Source organism: Centruroides vittatus, unplaced genomic scaffold (assembly GCF_030686945.1).
Source record: "Centruroides vittatus isolate TY-2023 unplaced genomic scaffold, ASM3068694v2 contig_926, whole genome shotgun sequence".
In the NCBI taxonomy this organism is placed as follows: domain Eukaryota; kingdom Metazoa; phylum Arthropoda; class Arachnida; order Scorpiones; family Buthidae; genus Centruroides; species Centruroides vittatus.
This window is the reverse complement of record NW_027122612.1, coordinates 2,175,292-2,199,538: the sequence shown is the minus strand read 5'-3', so window position 1 is coordinate 2,199,538 and position 24,247 is coordinate 2,175,292. Positions and strand designations below refer to the sequence as shown.

At 26.8% G+C, this 24,247-nt stretch overlaps 1 protein-coding gene across 3 annotated transcripts in view; it reads left to right on the top strand.

Moving 5' to 3' along the window:
- Positions 1–24,247, top strand: part of LOC136984704 (dnaJ homolog subfamily C member 25 homolog) — a 59,808-nt gene that overhangs the window by 19,821 nt on the left and 15,740 nt on the right. The window contains exons 9-11 of one of the 3 annotated variants that reach the window (XM_067281797.1): positions 2,960–3,221; positions 4,272–4,423; positions 21,236–21,490. In XM_067281797.1, the coding sequence (XP_067137898.1) occupies positions 2,960–3,221; positions 4,272–4,391 (382 nt within the window). In that variant the 3' untranslated portion in view covers positions 4,392–4,423; positions 21,236–21,490. Of the gene's footprint in view, positions 1–2,959; positions 3,222–4,271; positions 4,424–7,047; positions 7,126–21,235; positions 21,491–24,247 lie in introns of those variants that run through there. The other 2 variants (XM_067281799.1, XM_067281798.1) reach the window with 2 other exon arrangements.

Below are 24,247 nucleotides of genomic sequence, written 5' to 3'. Positions count from 1 at the left end.
TTAGAAACTAAGCAAGAGATAATAGCCAAGGTAGAGAGTGGGCAGATGATGTCTGATGGTGCTAGGCAGTATGGCTTGAACAGGTCTGCAGTAGGCACAATCTGCACAATCTTAGCTAAGAAAGATATAATCAAGAAGACTCAAGAAGCTAAAGAAGTAATGAAAATCACATCTGAGAAACAAAGATGTGATATCCATGAAAAAATGGAAAAATTGCTTTTTAATTTGGATAAAAGAAAGGGAAATGAAAAGAGATGTAACTAGTATGACTATCATTCAAGAGAAAGCTAGAGAAATTTTTGGAGAAGTGAAGAAACAAACTCTACATTCATCACATAAAGAGACAGAATTCAAAGTGTTTAGAAGCATTCCAGTTCTCTTCAATGATGACATTAAAAACATTTTGGAAAGAAAAATTTGATATTCTTGAAGCTATCTGGCCCATTCAAAGGCATGGTCAGAAGTCACTCAATGACAGTTGAATTCTGCTTGGAGAAAGCTGTGTCCCTTCTATATTCAGGAAGATGGAGATGATGTCCCTGAAATTATGGATGAAATTGTGACAAGTACTAGAAATCTCAAATTGGAGGTGAATGAAGATGACATTGAAGAGCTCATAATGGAACCTGAAACTGATCTGATGACAGAAGAACTCCAAGAACTCTTGAATGAAGAACACCAAGAATCTTAGCGAGACGTGTTTTCTTCTGAAAAAGAGAAAGACAAAAGAGGACCAATGCCGACATCCGCTATTAAAGATCTTTTGAAGAAGTGTGAGGATGTCAGAACAATGATCTTAAAATGGCATGCAGACCAGGTTCAGGGTTATAGGCTTGGTGATCTCTACAACGACAATGCTCTTACTTTTGGAAAATTCTGAAGAGAGAAAAGCAATTGACATTGGACAGATTCTTCCTGCAAATGTAGTGGAATACAGGATGTAACTTAATCCTGTATGTCACTACATTTTAGCATTTCAGGCCAGAGCCCCTCTTCAGCAGTCGTTATATTTTCTAATTACAATTTTAAAAACTTTTATATAAATTGAAATGTAATTTTTTAAAATTGTAATTAGAAAATATAACGACTGCTGAAGAGCGGCTCTGGCCCGAAATGCTAAAATGTAGTGACATACAGGATTAAGTTACATTAAAGATATTTTAATTTGAATTTGTGTGATTCTCTTCCCTCAATATGACAAGTCCTAGTTCACAATAGTGTCCAAAGTGGACAAAAGCATAATATACTGTGTTTTGTAAATTCCTGATGAAAAGTACTTCTGGATTTTATTTGGAATGTTCTTTGATTAAATTGTGTAGTTTTCTTTTTAGAACATTTTTACTTCTTTTTTAAATTGCTTTAATAATAAATTACCAAGTAAAGAGTTATTGTGGGAAGAAAATACGTGTGGCTTACATTAATATAATTTTATGAAGAAAATTAACAAAACATTTTATATTATTGAAAATATAAACTGATTAATATTTTAAACCTAAAGATTTCTTTCAATGCTTGGATATGGAAAATTTAAATTGTTGTAGGCTATACAAATACATAAATTTATTTAACCAGATAATTTAATTTTTATAACACCTATAAGAATTTATTAAATATATTTAATATTACAGCATTAATAAAAACCCAGGCATTAAGATAAATGGAAATTGGCTAAAAATATTATAAAACATATTATAAGAATTAATATACACCAAAATCTTCAATCATAGTCACGAAAATCCAACTCCGCATCAGTTAACCTTGGACACGAAAGAATATGCTAATGAGCACGACATTTGAAGTGCCATGAAGCAAGAATCAGATAGGATACGAATGAATAATTCAGACAGTTTAGTATTGATTAGTGCATTGTGAATTGTGGTTCCTGCAACCTTTTTAAGTTACCATGTACGGAAAGAATATTGATTTTAGTCGAAGTTTTAAAGTTAAAAAGTTTTTAAAACCAATGTTCTTAACATTAGTTGTAAAGTGCCATTGCCTGAAACATTGGTTGTAAAGTGTCATTGTCTTAATATTTAGTTGACTGAAGAGGGGCATATTAGGCCCGAAATGAGCTATATACGCACATAATGCTTGTCTCAACTAAATAACAGGGAGAAGAAAAGCCAAGTGCTCGTCGAAAGCACTATATTGTGTTCATAGTCAACAAGAATCAGCACGACACGGTTTCAAGTCATTAATTAAATATATTTCATAGAAAATAAAAAGTATATTAATTTTAATTAATTATTTTAGTTAGCTAAAATATCCAAAATTTGCTTTATTGGAGAATTAACACAAAATAAAAGAACATGATAAAAAAAATCACAAACTCAGTACTTTTGAGTAAGCCTCTGTCATCATCAGGATGTCCACTTATCACTCTGAAAGGTGGAGAATTTGGTGTTCAACTTTTGGAATGGATTTGAATTTAAAAACTTAAAATTCTAAGTTTCAGTGTTCATATATTTTGTGACAGTTGAATATATCTATCTTTGATGATGAAGCTTGTTTGTTTGTTTGTTTAGTTAAGTTATGGTATTGCAACACTTGGGCAATCTGCCTAGGGAGAATGCCTTCCAGGAGGTCTTTTTAAGGGTAACTGCTGGCCACTATTCAGGTGTTACAAACATGAAGAAAACCCAGAAAACTCCACATGGCCAGCCTGTCCCGGTGAGGCGTGAACGAACTCTCAACCAAACTCCCAGTGTTTAGAGATGGAACCACTCGACCACTGGTGTGCTAAGATGATGAAGCAAGATCAAAAGTATTTGAAATTTATGTTTGATCGTATTTGTTTATTTTGTGTTGTTCACTGAAGCATATTTTGGATATTTTAGAAATTGTAAATTAGTCCTAGTTTTACCAAAATAATTTAAAATTAGATTATTTGAGAACAAATAGTCTTTCTTTAAGATAAAATTTATTTTATTAATAGAGGCAATTTTCTTTTTTATTATAGAGGTGGTTACAGTCGTCCTTCAATCAAAGATGTTCTTGCTATTCAAATTGTTTTATTTCCCATTACAATATCCTCATATATTTATTGGAATATTAAATGGATATGGAGATTCAATATTAAGAAAGAAGAATATGGTGAGGAAGAAAAATTATATTTAATTAAAAGATTGATTGGTTGTTCAGCTACTCAATGGGACGCAATAGAAGAAAATGAAAAAAAAGATTATCTTAGAAATGAATTATGGAAAAAAGAAAAATTTCAGGTAAATAAAAAAAATATGAAATATTTTATTAATTTTTAATATCTATTTAATTTGTCTATTATTTCAAATTATTTTATCATTTATTAGTTTAGAATTAAAATAACAAAATAATTAATTACTGCTTAGTAGTTATGCAACGAATATTCGGTTACTATTTGGTATTTGGCCTATTTTTAGCTATTCAGCCGAATACCAAATACCTAAAAACAGGAGTAAGAAATAACAAAAACACAGTAAATTAATCATTTTGGTATTTAGATTTAATGTTATCGGATTAGTGTTGTTTGTTTATATTTATTTATAACTTATAACCTGCACACAATAAAAAACAAAATAATATTAGTCACATGTATTCACAATTTATAATTACAAAAATCAGCACACGTACACACCTATTCATTCGAGAATTGTCGCACATCTGAGAGTCTGACCCTGCCTATCCTTCTTTTTAAGCACTCGTCTTTGCTCTTCCCTTTCTCTTTCCTCTATCGCTCTAGTCCACGTATGCCTATGCATACATCATAGGAAAATGTAAGAAAGAAATATTTCTGTAAGTTTTTTTTATTTGGTTATTTTATTGATATATGCTTAACTCATAGTGAAATATAATAGTTTCTTTAGCACTTTTATTTTGACAAGATTGATAAATTTTGTAATTGGCAAAATATTACATAGTGCAATGCATTAGGCTGATAAATGGAATTTTATTTGGTTTCCTTCTAATTACAAACTAACTCATTAAAGAGGGACACAATTCATCTATTTTATACAAAATAAAGACAGATATTTTTTTTTTTTGGATTATTCAGTGATGATATTCATTTTTAAGATGAAAAACTTCATTATTATTATTGAAAAATATAAAACAAAAAGTTAATACAATTGATAGAGTATCTTCAAACATGACTTTAAATCCATTAAATAATCACTTGATTTGGAATGAAAAATTTGTAAATAAATAAGTACATTTTTATATATTTACTGTATTTTTATATTAATGAAATTAATAGATAAATATAATAATTTATCTTTAATGCATTTTTTGTATAGGCATGGAAACAACAAAAAGAAGATGAACTAAAATCAAAACTTGCAGAAACAGCACGTTATAAAAGTTATAGGAGGTATATGCGCAATCATGGTCCTGGGCAGTTAACATTTGAGGATTAATTTTTTTTATTCAAAAAATGTGATACTTTGAGGTAATTTAATAAATAATGATTGTAAAATAATAATAATTTATTCTTATATATTATTGAAATATTTTTGAATTTATTTTAATAATCTTTCAAGATCTTATTTTCAGTGTTTAAATATTGCAAATAAGATCAATTTGTTTGTGGGTCATTTATATTATAGCTTAAAAGCATTTGTAATTTGTTAAATGTTTAGAAGTTTTTTTTTTTCTTTTATTTAATTATTTGATTTATTTTTGATTAATTTATGTAATCATCATATGAGCATCATTTTAATGTTTGTAAAGTTAATTTTATGTAAAATTTATTAATAAATTACTCATAAAATTTCTTAAGTGCATTTTATTTAGCTTAAATATGGTTAAAATAATAAAATAATTTAATTATAAGGTATAATTTTGTTTATAAATTTTACAATAAGTTTGAAAAAATTGTGGAAGGTAAAGAGTATTGAATGTTATTAAAATTAGTATTTATGTAATCAGTGATCTAACAGAGAACTTTTTTTGTGAACTTTTCTTTAAAATTTATTTGAAATTCTATCGTAGAAGTTGATACTTGTAGTTTGCAGTTTCAAAAACTCTTAAAGTGCAATATCCAATATGTTCAGGAAAAACTTTTTTAACGAATAGAAAGCTATAGTTTTTTTTTTTTATTTTCTTAAAGTATGTAAGAAATTTTGTTATACAGGAATTTTTTTTATAATGTAACTGCACTAAATTATTTTGCTAAGTGCTAAATGTCACACACATATATATCTAATATATTAGCACACAGATAATTATTACCATTTGTATAATTTAAAATATAATAGAGAGATGCAATTTTAGTTAATTTATACTGTATGAAATAATTAATGGTTTGCTATATTCTGATGCCTTTCCTGATCTTTAGTATTTTCCCATGTATGTACAACTTAATTGTATATCCATGTGCACATATATATTATATTGTGTTATATCCATGTGCATACATATATTATATATTGTTGGTATTTGTGTTTATCGTTTTATTTATGCAAATTTATTGATGTAATATTCTTTGCTGGGCTCCTTTTTATTTATTTGTTTATTGTTCTCAATTTTTAACAAACTTTTGTACTTTTATTATTTGGGGAGGTAGAAATCTACTGTCTTCTAACTTTTCCTAATAATTGTATAATAAATAAATAAATTTTGATAGTTAAATTAACTCTGTTTATCAGATACTGCTGCAAAAAGTTGGACCGTTATTGTCTTTTATAATCATTTATAATATTATTAATAATCCCTATTGATTTTTATAATCAAGTTTTAAAAGATTATAAGATTGTCTTTTAATATTATTAAATTATAAATATATTCACTGTACCACGAACAGATGCAACAATCAAAGTCAAAATTTGCATTACTCTTCATGAGAATTAGACGATGTATAGTGAAACATAAAAGAGAATATGCTGTAAATTATTTTTAAGTATGAGTGCGTCTGGGTGACATGCCATATTTTATTTTATTATTATTTTTTTTAAAACAAAATATTTGAGATGCTGCCAAAGTTCAATGTTTGAAACTAATTAATTTACATTTGCGTTAATCTTTGAAGTGCAATAACTATAGTTATTCAGAACCTTTCGGAATGTTACACTGTCATAAGTGCTTCAAAATAGGTTGTTTTGCTTTGCGGATTGGTACTTAAGAGAAGAGATTTCCGTTTCCCTTAAGAGTTAAATTTGCGCATTCTAGAAAATTAAGAAAAGTTTTGCAATAAATTTTTGATCAAGCAAATATAATTTTTTGATTTATTTTTATTGATTAACCAATATTTTTTATTTTTACATCAAAAATTTTGGAAAAAATGAAGCGATTTTCTTTGAATTTATTGTGAAACAATGCCCAATTTTATATATTTATTTTAGTTTATTTAAATTAATTGTGATTAAAAGAAAAAGTTGGTTTAAATTTAAGAAGTAAAAATTTACTTAGGTTGAGTGTTACAGGAAATCGCTGGTTAAAGGAATATTTTAACAGTACTAGACTTAGATATTAATGAAAAAGTAATTACAACAAAATAATTCATAAACAGTATTGTTAATTTTGGCAGCTGAGTAATTGTTTACAACGCTTAGAGAAATATCACAAGGTCATAACTCCCATCCTCTTTCCAGATATAGCTTCCGGTTTGATCTACATTTGTAACCCCGACTATACACGATTCCAAGTAATTATCTCGCGAATTTTAATGTCTTAATTATTCAGTTTTATGTTGTTAAAACTATTTAGTTTGTACATATACCATATGTCAAATAAAAAATTCGAAAAAAGTTTTAACAGCATATATACAATAGTTAAGACATTAAAATTATGCTCGTATATATAACAAAACTCTATTTACAAATTAAATTATCGGTATAAGTTCGAAATATATATCGCAATATGAATTTGCAGAATGTATATATAGACCTACATACACTCAGATCCTGAAGCGCTTGCGTGAGGCCCAGGGATACAGCGGGCTCCTTCTGTCCTTAGCGGACCTCCCTTTTGACCTTTTTTTAATAAATGAAATACGTAGAATATTTCTTTATTAATCAATAAAAGTTCACTTATTAAAAGTAAAATGAATGGTAATTGGTTAAGTCAGTTTTGCAGGACTCTACTGTATTTCCTATGGAGCACTAAGTCTAATTCCCGTGAAAAGGAAGAATGGCGTAAAAAATCAAAAACTAAACTTCTTAAGGGCGGGACCGGGAAAATGCCCCAGTTTTCCTGCTCTAATAGCGGTACAGTGTTAGGACCATCGACAGATGGGGAGCTGTGAACTTGGGGTTCATAGCGGTTACTAACCCTTATAATTAATGTTATCTTTACTAGCTTTTTCGTTAGTAAATATATAATAAAAGTAATAAAATCTTTAATGGAAGTATTTATAATCCAGGATTGAGAGTTAGACTTTAATGGACTGAGAAGATGACGACTTTTATAGATAGCGATGATGCTAGTCTAAATAGAGAAATTTTTGTAAAGGTATTATATGTGTAATTCATAAATGTATTGTGTACTGATAGACCATTTCTATTTCTAGTTAAATCCTAATTTAAAAAACTATCGATTATTCGGTGGTTACTTTCGAGTTAGTGACATTTTGCAATGGCATCTTGGAAAAAAGGGCTGTATTCTCTGTTAGTGTGGAATTGATGCTATTAACGAGTCGTTAGTGGATTACAATAACTTCTTTGATTCTAGTGTTACGTTATAGAGATAAAAATTAGGGTGCATATACTTTTGGAATGAAACTGATCCAAGATTACTCTGATCGTTCAAATCGTGTATACAAATGAACTATAGCAGTATGATCAATCCCTATCCGTGTACACAAATGTCATCTAGGATCAACTGGATCTCAATCAAACTAATCGCAACGGAGAGTAGGATCGTTTGGACCAGATAAAAAAGATTAAAGATGGCGACCTCCATGATTACAGTTAAGCTTATAGTTGACAGCAAGAATGCATGGCGTGAGGTCTACCATTTAACCGTTTTGTGAGCAATTTTATTTACAGAGTAAATACGGTTCTATCTTGCTTGTATAGTTTCCGCCAGCTAACACACGACAGAAGCCATCTGTATCACGTGATAAAGACTGATTCGATCATAGAGATCGATCCATCTGAAACGAAAGGTATATACACCCTTAGATTACTTATGACACAAGTTTTACGGAATGTCGAGTTATTGAGAGTCGAGTTTCCGGGACTCTAATGTATATTGTATATATAACCGTAATAATTCTCTGCACTATATTAAGGCATTTATAGCAGAGAAATTAAAATAATTAAAATATTTAATAATAGTGTTAATAACTGTAACGAAAAAAATGACGCGAAAGCTTTTTGTTGCCATCAAATTCGATAAAAAGACATTAAAATATACGAAATTAATTTTGAATTCGTGCTATCAGCGATTATATGGTACGATCATTAATCTGCAGTAAATAAATAAAAGTGTGCAAAAAATTGACACCGATTTAAGTTTAATAATGTCACTATTAAAGGGATTGACGTATTATTTAAAAGATTTTAGAGAAAATGGTTTCTAAAATTAATAGCAAATGAAGTTTGTACAAAATGCGACATTCCTCGTGTATTCAAAGAAGTCAGACCAAGAAAACGAAAACATTTATTTGAAGAAACGCCTACATGCACAAAAATAAATTTCTATAGGAACTATCTTTTAGTAATAGTAGATCGACGAATAATCTCTATAGAAGAAAGATATAAACAAATTGTAGAGCATAGTGCCATTCTTGGTTTTCTTTACAATATTCCTATATTAAAGACGATGACCTTATGAATTAATCATTGTATGGATTTAGATTTAGCACTGAGGAATGGTTATAATTGGGATATAAATGGTAATGATTTATACGAAGAAATTAAAATATTTTATGCCGTATGTTGCAATGATATAACCAATGCAACTTCATTACAATGTTTTAAATATGCTGTGTAAACTGCACGATTTCTTTCCAAATCTCTTGTTAATACAACATAAAATATGTGAAAAATTTTATTTTGAGAATATAATTAAGGATTTTTCTGAAATCAAAGAACGGAGAAACAATTTTATAACTCTTTTTAATTAATACTTTTTCTTAATTTTTATCTCTGAATTTTTTAAAACTAATATTTTAATTTATATGATGTAACTTCTATAGTTTTATTATTGTATTTTTTGTATACGTAGATGAAAGAAATATCTTTAAATTTATTTTATTGTTTTGAGTAAAATTGAAAAAATTATATAACGTGGTTTATTTTTGAAGGAGCCACCGACAGTCCTGCATACGGTATATATACAGTATACTGTATGTACTGTACTGTACGTACATAAGATGATTCAAACTCCAGAGAGGTTGAAATAGGAACCTGTGTTTACTGACGTAATTCTGAATCAGTACAACCCATCTAATGTAAGGAACTATACCGCGGATCGCATTACAACAATAAAACATACCAATGAACGAACGTTTAATAACAAAACGGAGTACTGTACATGAATATGTGTGTAGTACATACGAAATGGTGTTGTTAAAAAGTTCTTCGAATTGACTCAATGCAGGCATTACATCTTCGAAAGAAACTCTAGCGCGCCCTTTCAAATATCGCAGGTATCTGCTGCAAGAATTTTGGCTAACAGTGTCCCAAATTTTGGGGTCTCAGAAACGAGGCTTGTCCCCAAAAGTTTACATTAAACGGCTTAACTGACTCATGATTATGACAGCGAATACAGGTTCTTGTTTGAAAATTGCTCCATTTCAACCTATTTATACACTCCTAAAGTTTCAGGCCAATCTTTTGAATCAGCTTATCTCTGGTCATTACTACTAGGGTATGCATCAAAGGTCGTCGAGAGGGGAGAGGAGCGGCAGACTTTCCTCGGGTCAAAGAAAACTTAAAGGCCTATAGTGGTTCCTGCTCCTGTAAAATGTTATTTTTACTAACAGAAATAAAATCTTTTTTAGTAAAAAGCAGTTTTAAAGATATATTGTGAGGGTTTCATTTGTTCAGAAAAAATGGCTAAAGGGACCCGCTCAAGTCCTGGCTCCAATTCCACATCCCTGTGTGTACAGCAAAAGGTGTTCCTAATTAAGTGCCTGATTTAAATTATGAAATGACAAAAATGGAACAAAACATTACGTTGAAAAATCAGAATTGCGAGCTCAAACGGCCAAAGTGTTGACGCTTGTATTACATATTTATATGTATTTCAAGTATTGCACGATCAAGTCTGTACGAGTGACTCTGGTGGCGAGTTTCTCGGACGGTGAAGAATATAACTGTGAATATAACAACGTTGTCAAGCGTTCATACCATCTAAACTTAATTCAAAGGAGTTTTGATGGTGATTAGAAAAATAATTCGTGAGATATTTGCACCAATTCATAAAAGGGCGCAAAAAACGGGACTTGCACATGGCTGCGATGGATTTCAGAATATATTTGGTGTAGATTTGGAAGACTGTTTTGTTTTTACTTCAGTATCATTAATACAAACTTTTCCTTTAACCTTATTAAAACCTCAAAACTAAAAATTTTAACGAACTTCTCATTTCCAGAAATGATTGAAGAGTGACTTTGCTTGAAAATTTTATTTAAAACTCGGATTAAACTCAGTTTTTATATTAATTTTATTAAATGTATTACCGGTATTTAAATAAGCCATAAAATATAGTATATTTAATGTAATTCAAACCAAAAATCAAAGATTTCAGTTACTGAAGGTTTTCCAAAATGGATATAACTGACTATATTTAAGGATATATAAGGGTAACTGACTATATGTAATGTAGATCAGGCATGAATAACTCAATTATTATGGATTGGACTCGGGTCAGAACGTATAAACATAATATATGAGTTTGTATACATTTAAAAGAATAGGCCATTATAACGTTATATCAGCATTATGTATTTTAAAATACATTACAACATTAAGTGTAATATATAGTGTGTGTGAAGCATTTAAAAAATAAAATTTCAAAAATTACTCAAGCGCGTTATGTATTATTTACTTATAATCTATTCAACTTAAAAATATACCATATATAAGTTATGATTTATTTATCTATATATAGTATAGATGTTATGATTTAATTATTCTTGTAATAATTTCGAACATTTAATATGAGAATATTTCAAAAATTTCTATAATTAATGCATTAAAATTAAAAAAAATATATAACTTATTTATATATTTTTGTATTAACTTCAAAATCAAAGGTTCACATTAATTTTTTTAAAGCTGTGGAGAATGGTGTGAATGCCAATGTAATGTTAAATGTAATTTGATGGATTTCGCATCATATCCTCTTCTATTTATTTTAGTTTTATTCTGTTAAATATTTACACGTAATATAATGATTTTAGCATGACAATTTTTATGATGCTAACCTCACCTCAGAATTATCTAACAGATGATTAAAATAATCACAATTGTCAAAATAATTCTGAATTAACATGTTTTATAATATAAATTATCCATAAAAATTTATTCTTATTAATTTGTTTATTTTTGTAATGGTTAAATATAAACGAAGTACTGTACATCATATTTATAATTAGCTTATTGATTTTTACTTCAATATTATCCCGACAATAGATTTCCTTCAATATAAATTTAATTGCGGAACTATGTTCATTATACAGCTGCAATGAATTTTTAACTTAATATAGAAAACGTTTCATATATTATAACCTTTGAACTTTTGATTGTTCACTCAGTTAATAATTATTCAATGCTTTAACTTGGATCTGTTAATTAAATTGATCATTTCAGGCTTAGAATTTTGAACATTGTGATACATTAAGAAAAGTGGTGTTGAAATCTCCTTTAGAAATATCCATTCTTTATTTAATTATTAATAATGATTTAAAATTAAATAAATGTGCAATTACGGTTTAAATAAGTAGGATTTATCTATTTCTTTTGTTAGAAGTATAATCTAATTTACTAAATTAATCTGATCAAATTACCGTTTCAATTGAGTGTATTGAATTATTATTATTAATAATTTCTGCTAATTAACTTATAATAAACTGTTTAAGACCTATTGCTCTGTATTATAATTTTTTGTATAGTAATCTTAATTCCCTAATAAATGCGTAATTGAAGTACAATTAAAAAAAACCAGTACGTTTAAAAACAATACACTTAAATCTAATAACAATTTTCATCAGTAATAACAATTATAAGATGATAATGATAGAACAGCTTTGAAGATTTTTTTTTTCAATTAGGTTTCATTTTATAATGCATAAATTTAAATTTCCAGAGTGGAAATTAAATATAAATATACATGCGTATACAAGGCTGCGGAGAGCTTTAAGGAGCCCTGGCTAGAGAGACCCCCTCTCAATAGCGCGTTATCCTACGGGCAAAAAAGGCAATTACCTCGGGCTCCACTAACAGGGGACCCAAAACCTATCTTTTATTTTTTAAAAAATTGTTCTCTCAAAAAATTCCCTCGAAGAAAAATGTCTGAAGTCAACACTGTATGTGGGGTCCCCTAATTCAAATTTGCCTGGCCCCTTAAAGCTATTAAGCGCCACTGCTCCCTCTTCGCCTTTAACGGGCCTCTTGCCAGTTTTTTTATTTATTTTTTTTTTTAACAAACGAAATATATAGAATGTTTCTTTATCAATTAAAAATAACATTAATTTATAAGGTTGAAACCGTTACAGGCCCCTAAGTTTTCTCCGGGCCTGGGGAAAAATCTTCGGCTTTCCTCCCTCTCGACGGCCCTGTGCGTGTATGAAATATATAAACTTAGATAAGTAAAATATGTTTTTTTAAGTCATGATTTAAAGTTAAAATTTTTATTATATGATTCTTTTTTTTTCTTTTCTTTTTTGAAAAAAAAGGACTAAATGGATGGATGGAAATAATAGAAAACCGATGATTTCAGAATTTTAGTTTAAAGAAGTTTAAAACTTCGTATTCTGCAGTATAATCCAATGAGTTTAAACGTCTTTTAGTGTAAAATAAGGGCCAAGAACATAAATCATAAGTAAATTAATTTAATTAGTGAATGAAAACCATTAACAACGCTTTTATTATGTTCTATACGTAAGCTTTTTAATATGGAATATATTTTCTTATAAACTATTTTAGCTATGAAACACAGAAATAATATTTGAATATGTATAATCTGATTTGATATAAATATATAGGGCCTAAGCTATTTTTAGCCTACTTAATATATCTAAACATTTTTCATATCAGCATCAAATATAAGAAAAGAAATACGGTTTTTCCATAGAATTTTAAATCGTTTCGTATTTAATGACAATGCATTTATGGAAATATGAAATAGTAAATAAGATTATGGTAAAGAGTTTCTTTCGTCCCGAGACATTGTTAATGAATAAAGTTTATGTGGAATGTCGCCAACCAATGTGAAAAGCGATGCGAAGATTGCTTCAGCGATTTAATATTCGATTATGAATGGCGAAACGATTTAATAAAATCACATCACTGTATCAGTTCTGATAAAGTTGCTCGAGTTGTCTGAACACTTGCAGCTCTAACATGAAGATATTTCGATTACCAGAGAATTTTTACTATTTTGAAGGACTAAATGGACTTCTAAATATAGCTCGACTATGGATAGGAATGCAAAACTGATCGCTTATTCACCAATTAACTAATGGACAGAGAAATTAGTTAAAGAAATCGAAAACAGATCATTCGGTCCACCATTTCGAACGTTCGTTGTTTTGGTATATTTATTAATTTATGAATACGAAGACATAAAAATTCGTTAAATTAAAAAATACTGTATTTTAATACATTATATATATTTAAATATGAACATCTATTATTTTCTCTAGAAAATTTCATTGCAAACATTTGCTAATATTAATTTTCTTTACGTATTACTGCCGTTGTAAAGACCACATTTACTTTAATTTTTGTTACGAAACGTTCTGCTTTCACGTAGTCTATTATATTTTATTTGCAATAAATCAAGTTTGCATATCGAGTATTTGAAAATATGCTAAATTTATAAAGTTTGAAAATGTCCTAGGGAAAAAATACTCTTGTTTATCTAGCAGAAATTTTTTCGAAATACATCGAATATAATTTTCATCATTTTGCCGAATTTCAGGTAATCTCAGTAAATAACGTAAACAAAATACATTGTTACTTTTATATAGTTGTTATATTTATTTTTGTAAAATTAGTTATTTATTTGAAAGGGCTGCTGAAGTGTTGTTTTAATATTCCTAATGAATATTTTTTTCGTTTCTGCTATTAATAAATGATGTAAATTACATCTTTTACGACCCGTCCAAGTTCCGATTGTAATTATGACAAATTAGTTTTTTAAATTGATAATTTCTAGATAAATAAATAAAACTTATAAATTATTAGAATTATTTTTTTTAAAAAAAAGGAAAAGGAAACGTTTTCGTGTTTTGTTGAATAAATTGATATAAAATTGTTGAGTAGATTATTAATTTAACAAATTCTTTATATAAAATATTTTAAATTAAAAATCTTTATGTATAAACTTCACTTTTCCTTTTAAAAGAAATCGCGGAAATAATCACAAACATTTAGCAAGCGAGCCGTTAATTTTGGCCAGTAGATTTTATTTATTTACTTACTTCTAACTATTTAAATTGCTTGCATCTCTATGAAGTTATTTAATTTGAAACGAATTTTAACTGTTAATTTTGATGAATTAGCGGTCTTCGAATGTAAAATAATCCAATAATAGAAAATGCCAGAGTTAGAGAGAGAGGGAAAAAAAAAATAGTCTACACGAAAGCGAAATTTATCTTCCGGCTATTTTACGATGCAGTTTTATTTATACTTTATTGCAATTAATTATAAATAAGTAAATAAATAAAATGTAAATGTCTCTCATGTTTTGTTTGCCTTTCGGCTCAGACGATTTTAAATCTAGCCTTTATCGTAGACGATGTTTTATTGATTGTAATAATCTATTAATAGCTCATGTGATGGAAGACTTTTATATCTTTAATAAACTTTCAGCCGAATTGAATGACCTGTTTCATATTGAAAAAGTTAAAAAAAAACAAGCAAAACTTATTACAAATTTTATTTTGATGCATTTGCCTATACCAGAAGATCGATTGTTCATTCATTGTAATTCATATCTTCAAGTTATGTTATGTTATTTTTCGTGTTCCGTTTGAATGGGCCAATTAAATTACTTAAAATGATCAGCATAAATGATGGATTTCTCTTGGCCAATTTTTAAGTTTGAATACCTAAAACAAACAAAACTTTAGTTTGTACTTCTCAGCACATGATATTTGGATTTATATTTAAATATATATATAGAGAGAGAATATTTGGAGCATTTTTTTGCATTGCTGTTAAGTTACCTTACACAAATTAATGTTGAAGATTATTCTAGTAATAAAAATTTTCCAAAATAGGGCCTAATTCAAAAATGTTAGCATATATAAAATTTAATAATTAGTTTTAATATCTTTTAAAATGTCAGATGTGTGGGTAAATATGTATATTTACCCACAATCTGACTTATAATTATATATGTTGTATATAAAATACAGTATATAGATTTAAAATTTGACAGTTGACTGTAAATATTTATATCAACAGAATAAACAACAACTAACCCGTTACATATAAAGATCAACAACTGCCGAATTATTAATATTAATAATTCGGAAGTTAATATAATTATTAATATTACTATAGCCATTTGCTAGCCCGATAATTTGGCAGTTGTTGATCTTTGTAAATATTTATATCAACAGAATACACTTTTACATTTCATTACAAAATATACAATTTCATGATATAAATATAATTATGAATTTGAATGTAATATTATAATTACTATTATAAAATGTTCTTAAATGATTCTAAATTTTATTATTTGATATATTGATTTTATTTAAGTTTGTTTTAAGGATTAAATTCTTTTCTGTTCTTTTTCTATACTTTATATACTGCAAATGAAAGTAGATAATTCTATTATCTTATATTACTAATAACATTTGTCATAATTTAATCATTAGAGTTTCTAAACAATAATATCTTTAGCAATCATTCATTAAATTATTCCTTTATTAAAATAAAGTTATTGTTTTGATTACTTACATTATTGTCAATTGTTCAAAAATAATATTTAAATTAGTTAATGATTTAGTGAAGGAAATATTCTAATGTTTTTAAATTACAAATGTAACAAAGTGGTTCTTAAATTAATTAATTATTACTTTTAAATTGGATTATTATGTTCTATTTATGACAAGGCCAAATGTTAAACACATTTATGAGAAAAGGAAGGAAATCACAAAGATAGAATAAATATAATGTCTTATACAACGTACTATAAATTTGCAAATACGTTTTAAATTATAAAATATGAAATCGGTAATAATTTTTTTGTTTATTAATGAATTTTCTTTAAAAGAATTTTCAAATAAAAGTGTTAAATCTGTTATCTCTGATTTAAAAAAAAAAAATTATTCTTGAAATTAAAAAAGATCAGTTTAAATATCAGATTTTTACTTGAATATCTTTATTAAATTTATTATTGAAATGTGAATTTAATAAATTAAGAGATTTATTTTTAATCTAAAACACTGCCTTAAAATTTTGATGGTGATAGTTGTGTTTTAAATATACATTTATCAAATTAATTGACTTATAATTTAAAAAAAAAATTAAAGAATAAACTTAATTCAAAATGTATGAAGAAAAGTTAATGAGAATAGTTAATGTTAAAAATAGAATATCTCATAATAAATAAAATAAAATTTATGAAAATTAAAACACCACTTATTGGACTGGAATGATATAGTAAACACTTGATTGAAGTGTTTATGAAATTTATTTTAACTGTTGATAAGTTTAACAATTTACATGCAAATTTTAAAATTTGTTTTTTTTTTAATTTTTTAATTTAGCTTGTTTTAGAAAAACTAAGTTTTATGATATTTGCTAAAATTAATGCAATATTTGATAATTTATTTTACAAATATCTATTATCTTTAAATAAAACTACAAGTTTTATTCACGATTTAATAGTGAGGTTGAGGCTGAAGTTTTAAACGTGAAAACGTGTACGTCCGACGTACACGTTTTTGTGTTTAAAACTTTGGCCTCAATCTCGCTAATGTTTGATTATTTGAGCAATTGAAAATCTTAGTTCGAGGATATTTTTCTTTAAAAAAGGAAAAGATATATTTCTGGTACAAGAATAAATATATATATGTGTATATTATATATTTATCCTCTAATATTGATACTATATATTAAAGCTGGTAATAGTAATGACACCATTTCAAAAAATTTTAAAACTGAATTGTGCAATATAAACTACACTGGTTTGGTACACACGTCTGTACAAAACCAGTGTAGTTTATATATCATCATCCTGTATATTCTTTCAAATATAGTATTTTGTGTGTAGGACCTTTAATTATTAAACTTTTAATAATTATAATTTTTATAATTGTTTTTATTAACCATTTATCTACCAAATTACAGTATTTAAATACTGTATTTTAAAAAATGTAGAGATATGGCAAAGAAGAAGGATGAAAATATTCTCTTCATGTTGCATGTTGTATGAAAACAAAAATTAATGCTGTCTAAAATCTGTTTTAAATTTCACTGGGCTGCAATTTGAAAAAAATTGTAGACCTATAAATTCCCACTGTCGTCCATCCACCCGTCTTTGCTTAATCTCAAGAACGGAGTTAGATATTTGAATCCGAGACCAGTTGTGGAAATCTTAGGGACAGGAAGACCTGATTAACTACATACTAACTTCTGATACAAACAAGAAGTCATGTTATTTCAATTAAAAAATTTTCTCTCAAAAAGTGTTGCATAGATGATTGGCATGACTCTGTTGATAAAGGAAAAGTATGATGTACAGGGACAAGCCACTACTAATTTGAGGTAGAGAGCATATATTTTAAATTAAATAAATTAAAAATATGATTAAAAATTGTAACATTAATTGTCATAATAATCAACATTATATATTAAAACATTATATATATATAATGTGATGTAAAACCAAAAAATACTTTAAAAATAATTTAAAATAGTTAATTATTTTTTTTATATTTGAAAAACAATTCAGTAAGGGTATGAAATATAAAATAGTTATATTTTTATATTTCATAACTATATTGCACCAAATTTTTCTATAAAAGGAGGATTACCAGAAAAAATGTCTGCAGAACCAGTAATTTGGTTTAGCTAACATTTGAAATTATGTTAATATTCTGAATTTTAATGAAATATGCTTCATCAATACTAATGCTATTATTCTTCCATAATTTATTTTATCTGTATTTAATTTATTGCCCATGAGCTATGTGTTAGTTCTTTGATGTATAATTATTAAGATGTTAAATGAATTAAAGTTGTATGAAAATATATAATTCTTCATATTACATTTTGAAGTTTTGACATTTATGTTTGAATAATAAAGTTATATCATGGAATGATAAAGAACAAATAATAAATGTTTAATTTGGAAATATGTAGAAATCCATTGTTATCTAATATAGTATAAAGAGCATAAAATTTAATTGCCATATAATATAATCTTGTCATCTTTTATAAGATTAGATCTTTGTGTTTGTATAAAAATTAAATTATTGTATCTAAACACAAATTAGATATTTTAATGAATTTATTTTAAATTTGAGTATCTGTTGTTCTGAATTTTTGAACTAACATATAATATATAAAAACTTGTTTCATTTCAGAATAAAGAAACTTTTATAAACATTAGTAGATAATTCTAAAAATTTAATAGGATATGTCTAATTGTGACAAACTTTCTATGAAAATGTGTTACAGTAGAATAGATTTCAATGATTAAAAAAACTGTAGCCTAAGTCGTATTAATTTGAACTTAACAGTAATATGAAGGAATAAAATAATATGATGCTAATTTTTACCTTGATTTTGAATTAAAGCTTAATAAAAATGTAAGTGATAAGTGCATGCAAATACATGGATACTTAGAGCATTGAAATTGTATGTATTAGCATTTAATTGTAATTTATTAATTATATCAAGCTTTAAAATCAAAAGACCTAACAATTAGAAAATTGAAAGTTATCAATGTATTTTTATCATTTTTAAATAACATATATAATCAAATTTTTATTTAGTGTATAATTACAAATTCAAGTCTTAAATTAGAAATGTTTATAAAAACTATTGATTAAATATCACATAATTCATACATGAATCATGGATTAATTAAATTTAATAAATAAATAAATTAAAACAATTTTTTATGACCATACTCCAGTTGTCATTTTTCTGAATTCGAATAAACTTTTTTAATATTTTATATCAAGTTGTAAAACTTGTTTCCTACACTTGTTGTTGACAGTGGAAAATATTTGTTTTATTATACCTAAACCTTTTCTGGTTTTAATTAAATCTTAATTTATGAGAAACATTTTAATGTATTACATAGACTATATTTGTATGAAATACTTTTTACTGTTGAAAAATGCAATTTACTTTATACGCATCATGTTTAGCTAATGATATTAACAGAATTTTTAACAAATAAAGTTATTTTTATTGCTTGTTGGTTTTAGCTTAAAAACAAGATTTAAAAACAAAAAAGACTGAATCTAAAATTGTTGATTTTATTTTTTCCTCCTTATCTGCGTTTTATCAGAGACACCAAGGTTACTCAGAACAGAAAAACAATCATTTATTTTTCAAAAACAAAGTATACAACTCATGTGAATATTCTACAAATATTGCCAAAAAAATTTTAGATTTTTAGTTTTATTGTTTTTAAAGCTTGTTTTTAAGCTAAAGCCAACAAGTAGTATTAAATCTGCCACATTGTATTTTTTATAAACTATTCTTATTGATTAATAAACATGAATTTACTAATCATATTGCTAATTTTATTTAATTTTTTATGTTGTTTTTGCTATTCAATGATGAATTAAACAATCTTTGGAATTCAGGAATGTATTTTGGTTTATATAAAATGCTTGTTACCAGTAATAAGAATAAAAAATTTTAACTTACTTATAAACTACTTGTCTACGTACAAACTAGTATAACTTTTATAAATGGAAATGATTTTCCCTCTTTTCTTTATTTCAATTTTGTATCATATAAAATTATATTAATAATGTAAGTTATTAGATATAACATAATCTGTTATCAAAAATTAAATTTTGAGCTATCACTTGTTAAAATTAACATCAGATTTTTTATTCAGTAAATATTTATTAACTTTTATAAAATATAAATATTGTTGGATTTATGATCATAAAATTATAAAAATTGAGATAATGTTGAAATAATTCGTTTATAAATACTTTATAAAAATTTCAAAATGAAATTGTTTATTTCTACATTAATAAGGCCTCATGTAGACAGGAAAATTTTTGTCACGTTTAATATACAGGGTGTATCAGTACAGCAGTTACAAACTTTCAGGAGAGATAGAGTACACCTAAACGATGGGAAATCACATAGCAGTGCATGGTTGGAAACACTTTCCTGGCGCAGTACTGACGACAAAAAACACAAGAAAGGACAGACACAAACAGGGTGAGAAAACATGTTTATTATTCTTAGTACAGCAAAAATGCTGGGACGTTTTTGACTGGTGTATGCAATAGTTGTTGCTACACCAGCCAAAGATGTCCCAGCATTTTTGCTGTACTAAGAATAATAAACATGTTTTCTCACCCTGTTTGTGTCCTTCCTTTCTTGTGTTTTGTGTTGTCACTACTGTGCCAGGAAAGCGTTTCCAACCATGCATTGCTATGTGATTTCCCATCGTCTAGGTGTCCTCTATCTCTCCTGAAAGTTTGTAACCGCTATACTGATACACCCTGTATTTTACTGTAGATAATAAAATATTCTGATAAAACATTTTCAAACAGGTAAATATTAATCTTTTAAATTTATGTTTAATGTATCAGCTCACGTATTAAAAATGAAGAATATATAATTTTAGAAATTATTGCATCTAGCCATTTAAAAAAACATTTAGATCATTTTATAACTTTTGTTAATTGCTTATATTAAGTTTATATTTTAATAATATTTTTATTATTTTTTTATTTATGAATAAAATTTTACTATTTATACTCATATTTATCCATACTATGTTCATATAAGAATATTTGAAAACAAAAAAATTATATTATTGTAAAAAATATAAAATATTTTTTCCTGTCTGAATGTGGTTTCAAGAAACTTTTGTTGATACCCGACAAATGCTTACATATTTTATTTATTTTTTTATCTCATTATAGTGTGTGAAAGAGAGAATGTTTATTCAGGTGAATTAGAACCATCTTAATCAAATTTTGAAGATATTGAGTGAAGCAATTCATTTGTCCTCCATCCAATTATGTGATATAAAATCTGTATCTTACTACTTACTGCATTTATTGTATTGCTTATAAAATTCTGAAAGATGGTTACAATTTCATAATGCAATGAAATCATTGTAAATTATTACAACTGTTTCAATAAATATTACATATTGAGAAAATTTGAAAACAAAACATTATGGAAATTTATTTTCATGTGAAAGCTTTATTTTTACATCAACTACTTTTCATTATCAGTACACATTTAGAAGAATCCTAAATTAAAAAATAAAATTTTTTTATCTTTCACACCTTCAGCACTAAGCTTTTCAAATCACAAAGACTTTGTTCCAGAAGATCTTCATTCTGTAGGTAAAATTTTTAGATTTGACATTATTTTTTTACTCTTAGCAATATTAAAGGACCATTGCCTATTCTTTAGTCTGTTTCAATATATAACCTAAAAGCTAATGATCGTGTTAAATACAGGAAGAATATGCCTTATTTCAGGAGAGTTGACAACCCTATTTGTCAACCCTGTTGAGAGTTTGTACTGAGCCCCTTTTGACATTTTTGAATAAATATAATATGTTGTTTCTTTAAGAGAAGCTGTTTTTTTATTATTATTAAAATTTTATTTTTCGTTAAATAAATACTGTTTCACTAACAGCATTTATAGCATGGGAACGATTACAGACCCAGAAAAATATCCTATAGGCTGTCCATAAATGACGCCCATACCGGAAGGGAGGGGGTTACAACAAGCCAGACAAAGTCACACAAGGGGTGTTGAACTTCAATGGGCATCCATTTTATTTCTTTAAATTTTATACATTTTATTATTCATAAAGTAATAAAGGTTTTGAGGGGGTTGAGTTTTGTTGGATGTCCAAACAAGGGGAGGGGTTATAGAAACTTGGACAAAGGGAGCAGGGGGAGTAAAAATTTCAAGAAAAATGCAGACGTAATTTATGGACAGCCCCCTGGTTTCTTCCTCTTGATTGTTTGGGATCTAACAATTGGGCCGTGAATGTGTCAAGGACAAAAGTAAATCAAGTATCATCTTATTACGTGTAGTACAAGAAACTTTAAACCTGGCTATATTTTTCATTAATCCACGCATTATTTATTTATTCAATATACAAATTTATGAAGATTAACTTTCAAAGAAATTTTAAGAAAATATGGGATAAAATTTATATGCAGTTTTAACATTATTACATAAAAAATGTGTTTAATTAAACATGAAATCATTTATTAAATTGGATGTTCTTTATACAGAAACACCAATAAACAGTGCTTTATTATTTATTTTATTAAATTCATATATGTTTTTTCATATTTAAACTCCAGCAAAAATTTGATGAAAACAATGTTAACAACCTGATTTTGGTGCTTTAAGCTAATGCTAATACTCAAAAGTAATAAAAATTCAAATGTCAATTTTTAAATATTGTATAATTGTCTGGTTAGCCATTAACATGATGATTTAAACCAGTGGGAAAATCATTAAAGGCCTCAAATAAGGATGTCCACATGATGGGCATTGCTATCATTGAATTGATGCAAGAAATATGTCAGCATTTATATATCTTCAATAACTCTTGCATGTTGGACTGATGGGTTTATTATAATGCTAATATTACAAAGTGCTTTACAACAAACAATTTTATAATTCAATGTATAATTAATCTTGTAAATGTCAAATACTAAATTCATGCAAATGTAGATTTAGATGTTTCAAAATTTTATAGTTGAAATAATTGAGTTTCACAAACAAAGCAGACTTTGCAACATGATATCTTTTAATTAAAACCTAACTCTGGTGACAAGTTTTTAATTAATAATTGTTTTCCAGTCAGTACCAGATTTGTTTTTAATTATAGAAAAGAAAACATTAAATTCTTTTATTAGGATTTTACTTTTATCAGTGTTTTGGTGTAGTTTGGCACAAATTAAACATCTTGAGATTTTGGATAATTTATCTCAGGAAAAGAACTAGAAGAAAAACACCTAGCAGCACCCATTATTTACAGTTCAGCAGCTACACACCAAACAACAACAGTTAAAGCTAGCTTGCTGTGCCAGTTTGACAATGACCTTTTATACATTACTGATTTGCATGCTGAACATGTTTACAAAAACTAAAATTTTTCTTACCTTGCCTCTATAAATAACTTGTTTCAAAAATTATAAATAGCATATTATTTAATATTTTAGGCATATTTAAATCCTGATGCAATTTCATTCATAATTCAACTATTATTGTGAAATTATACAAAGAAGGTCTAACTGGGAAAGGATGAGAACAATGAAGGTTTAACATAACACTCAAAATAAATAAAATGAAAAATAAGTTAAATAATATAAGTAATAAAAGAATAATTTTTATTTCAATTATATGTCATAAGTGAGATACAATTTATTACCCAAATTTTATTATGAGATTATGCAAATGAAGTTCATAATTGTTGAAACTGTGAATTGTTGAGACAGCAGTTGTGATCTAACACAATACAACTCCCAAAACAATGTAAGTAAAACAAAATGGAAAATAATGTAACTAACTAAATATAATTATAAACATTATTTATCACATTTCTTTTTACATGAACAAAATGGTTGTAAACAATATGTTAGGGCTTATCCTAAACCAGCAACCAAATACTTTAAGCCATTTATTGAAATTTGGTTACAATAAAATTCTATCATTAAAAATTACCATTATTACTATAAATATTAACTAAGGAACTCAAATTTCCTCTTCAGTTAATAATATTGTTATACATAAAAAACACAAATTTTTTAACAATGTATATGTGTATTTTGTTACACAAAATACACATACATATAAATTGCTTTTCCCCATTATATTAATATTATTAGGTTAATAGAGATAATAATAATAATATTTATAAATAAATTTTGTCTTGCCTAGGCCTCAACTTAAAC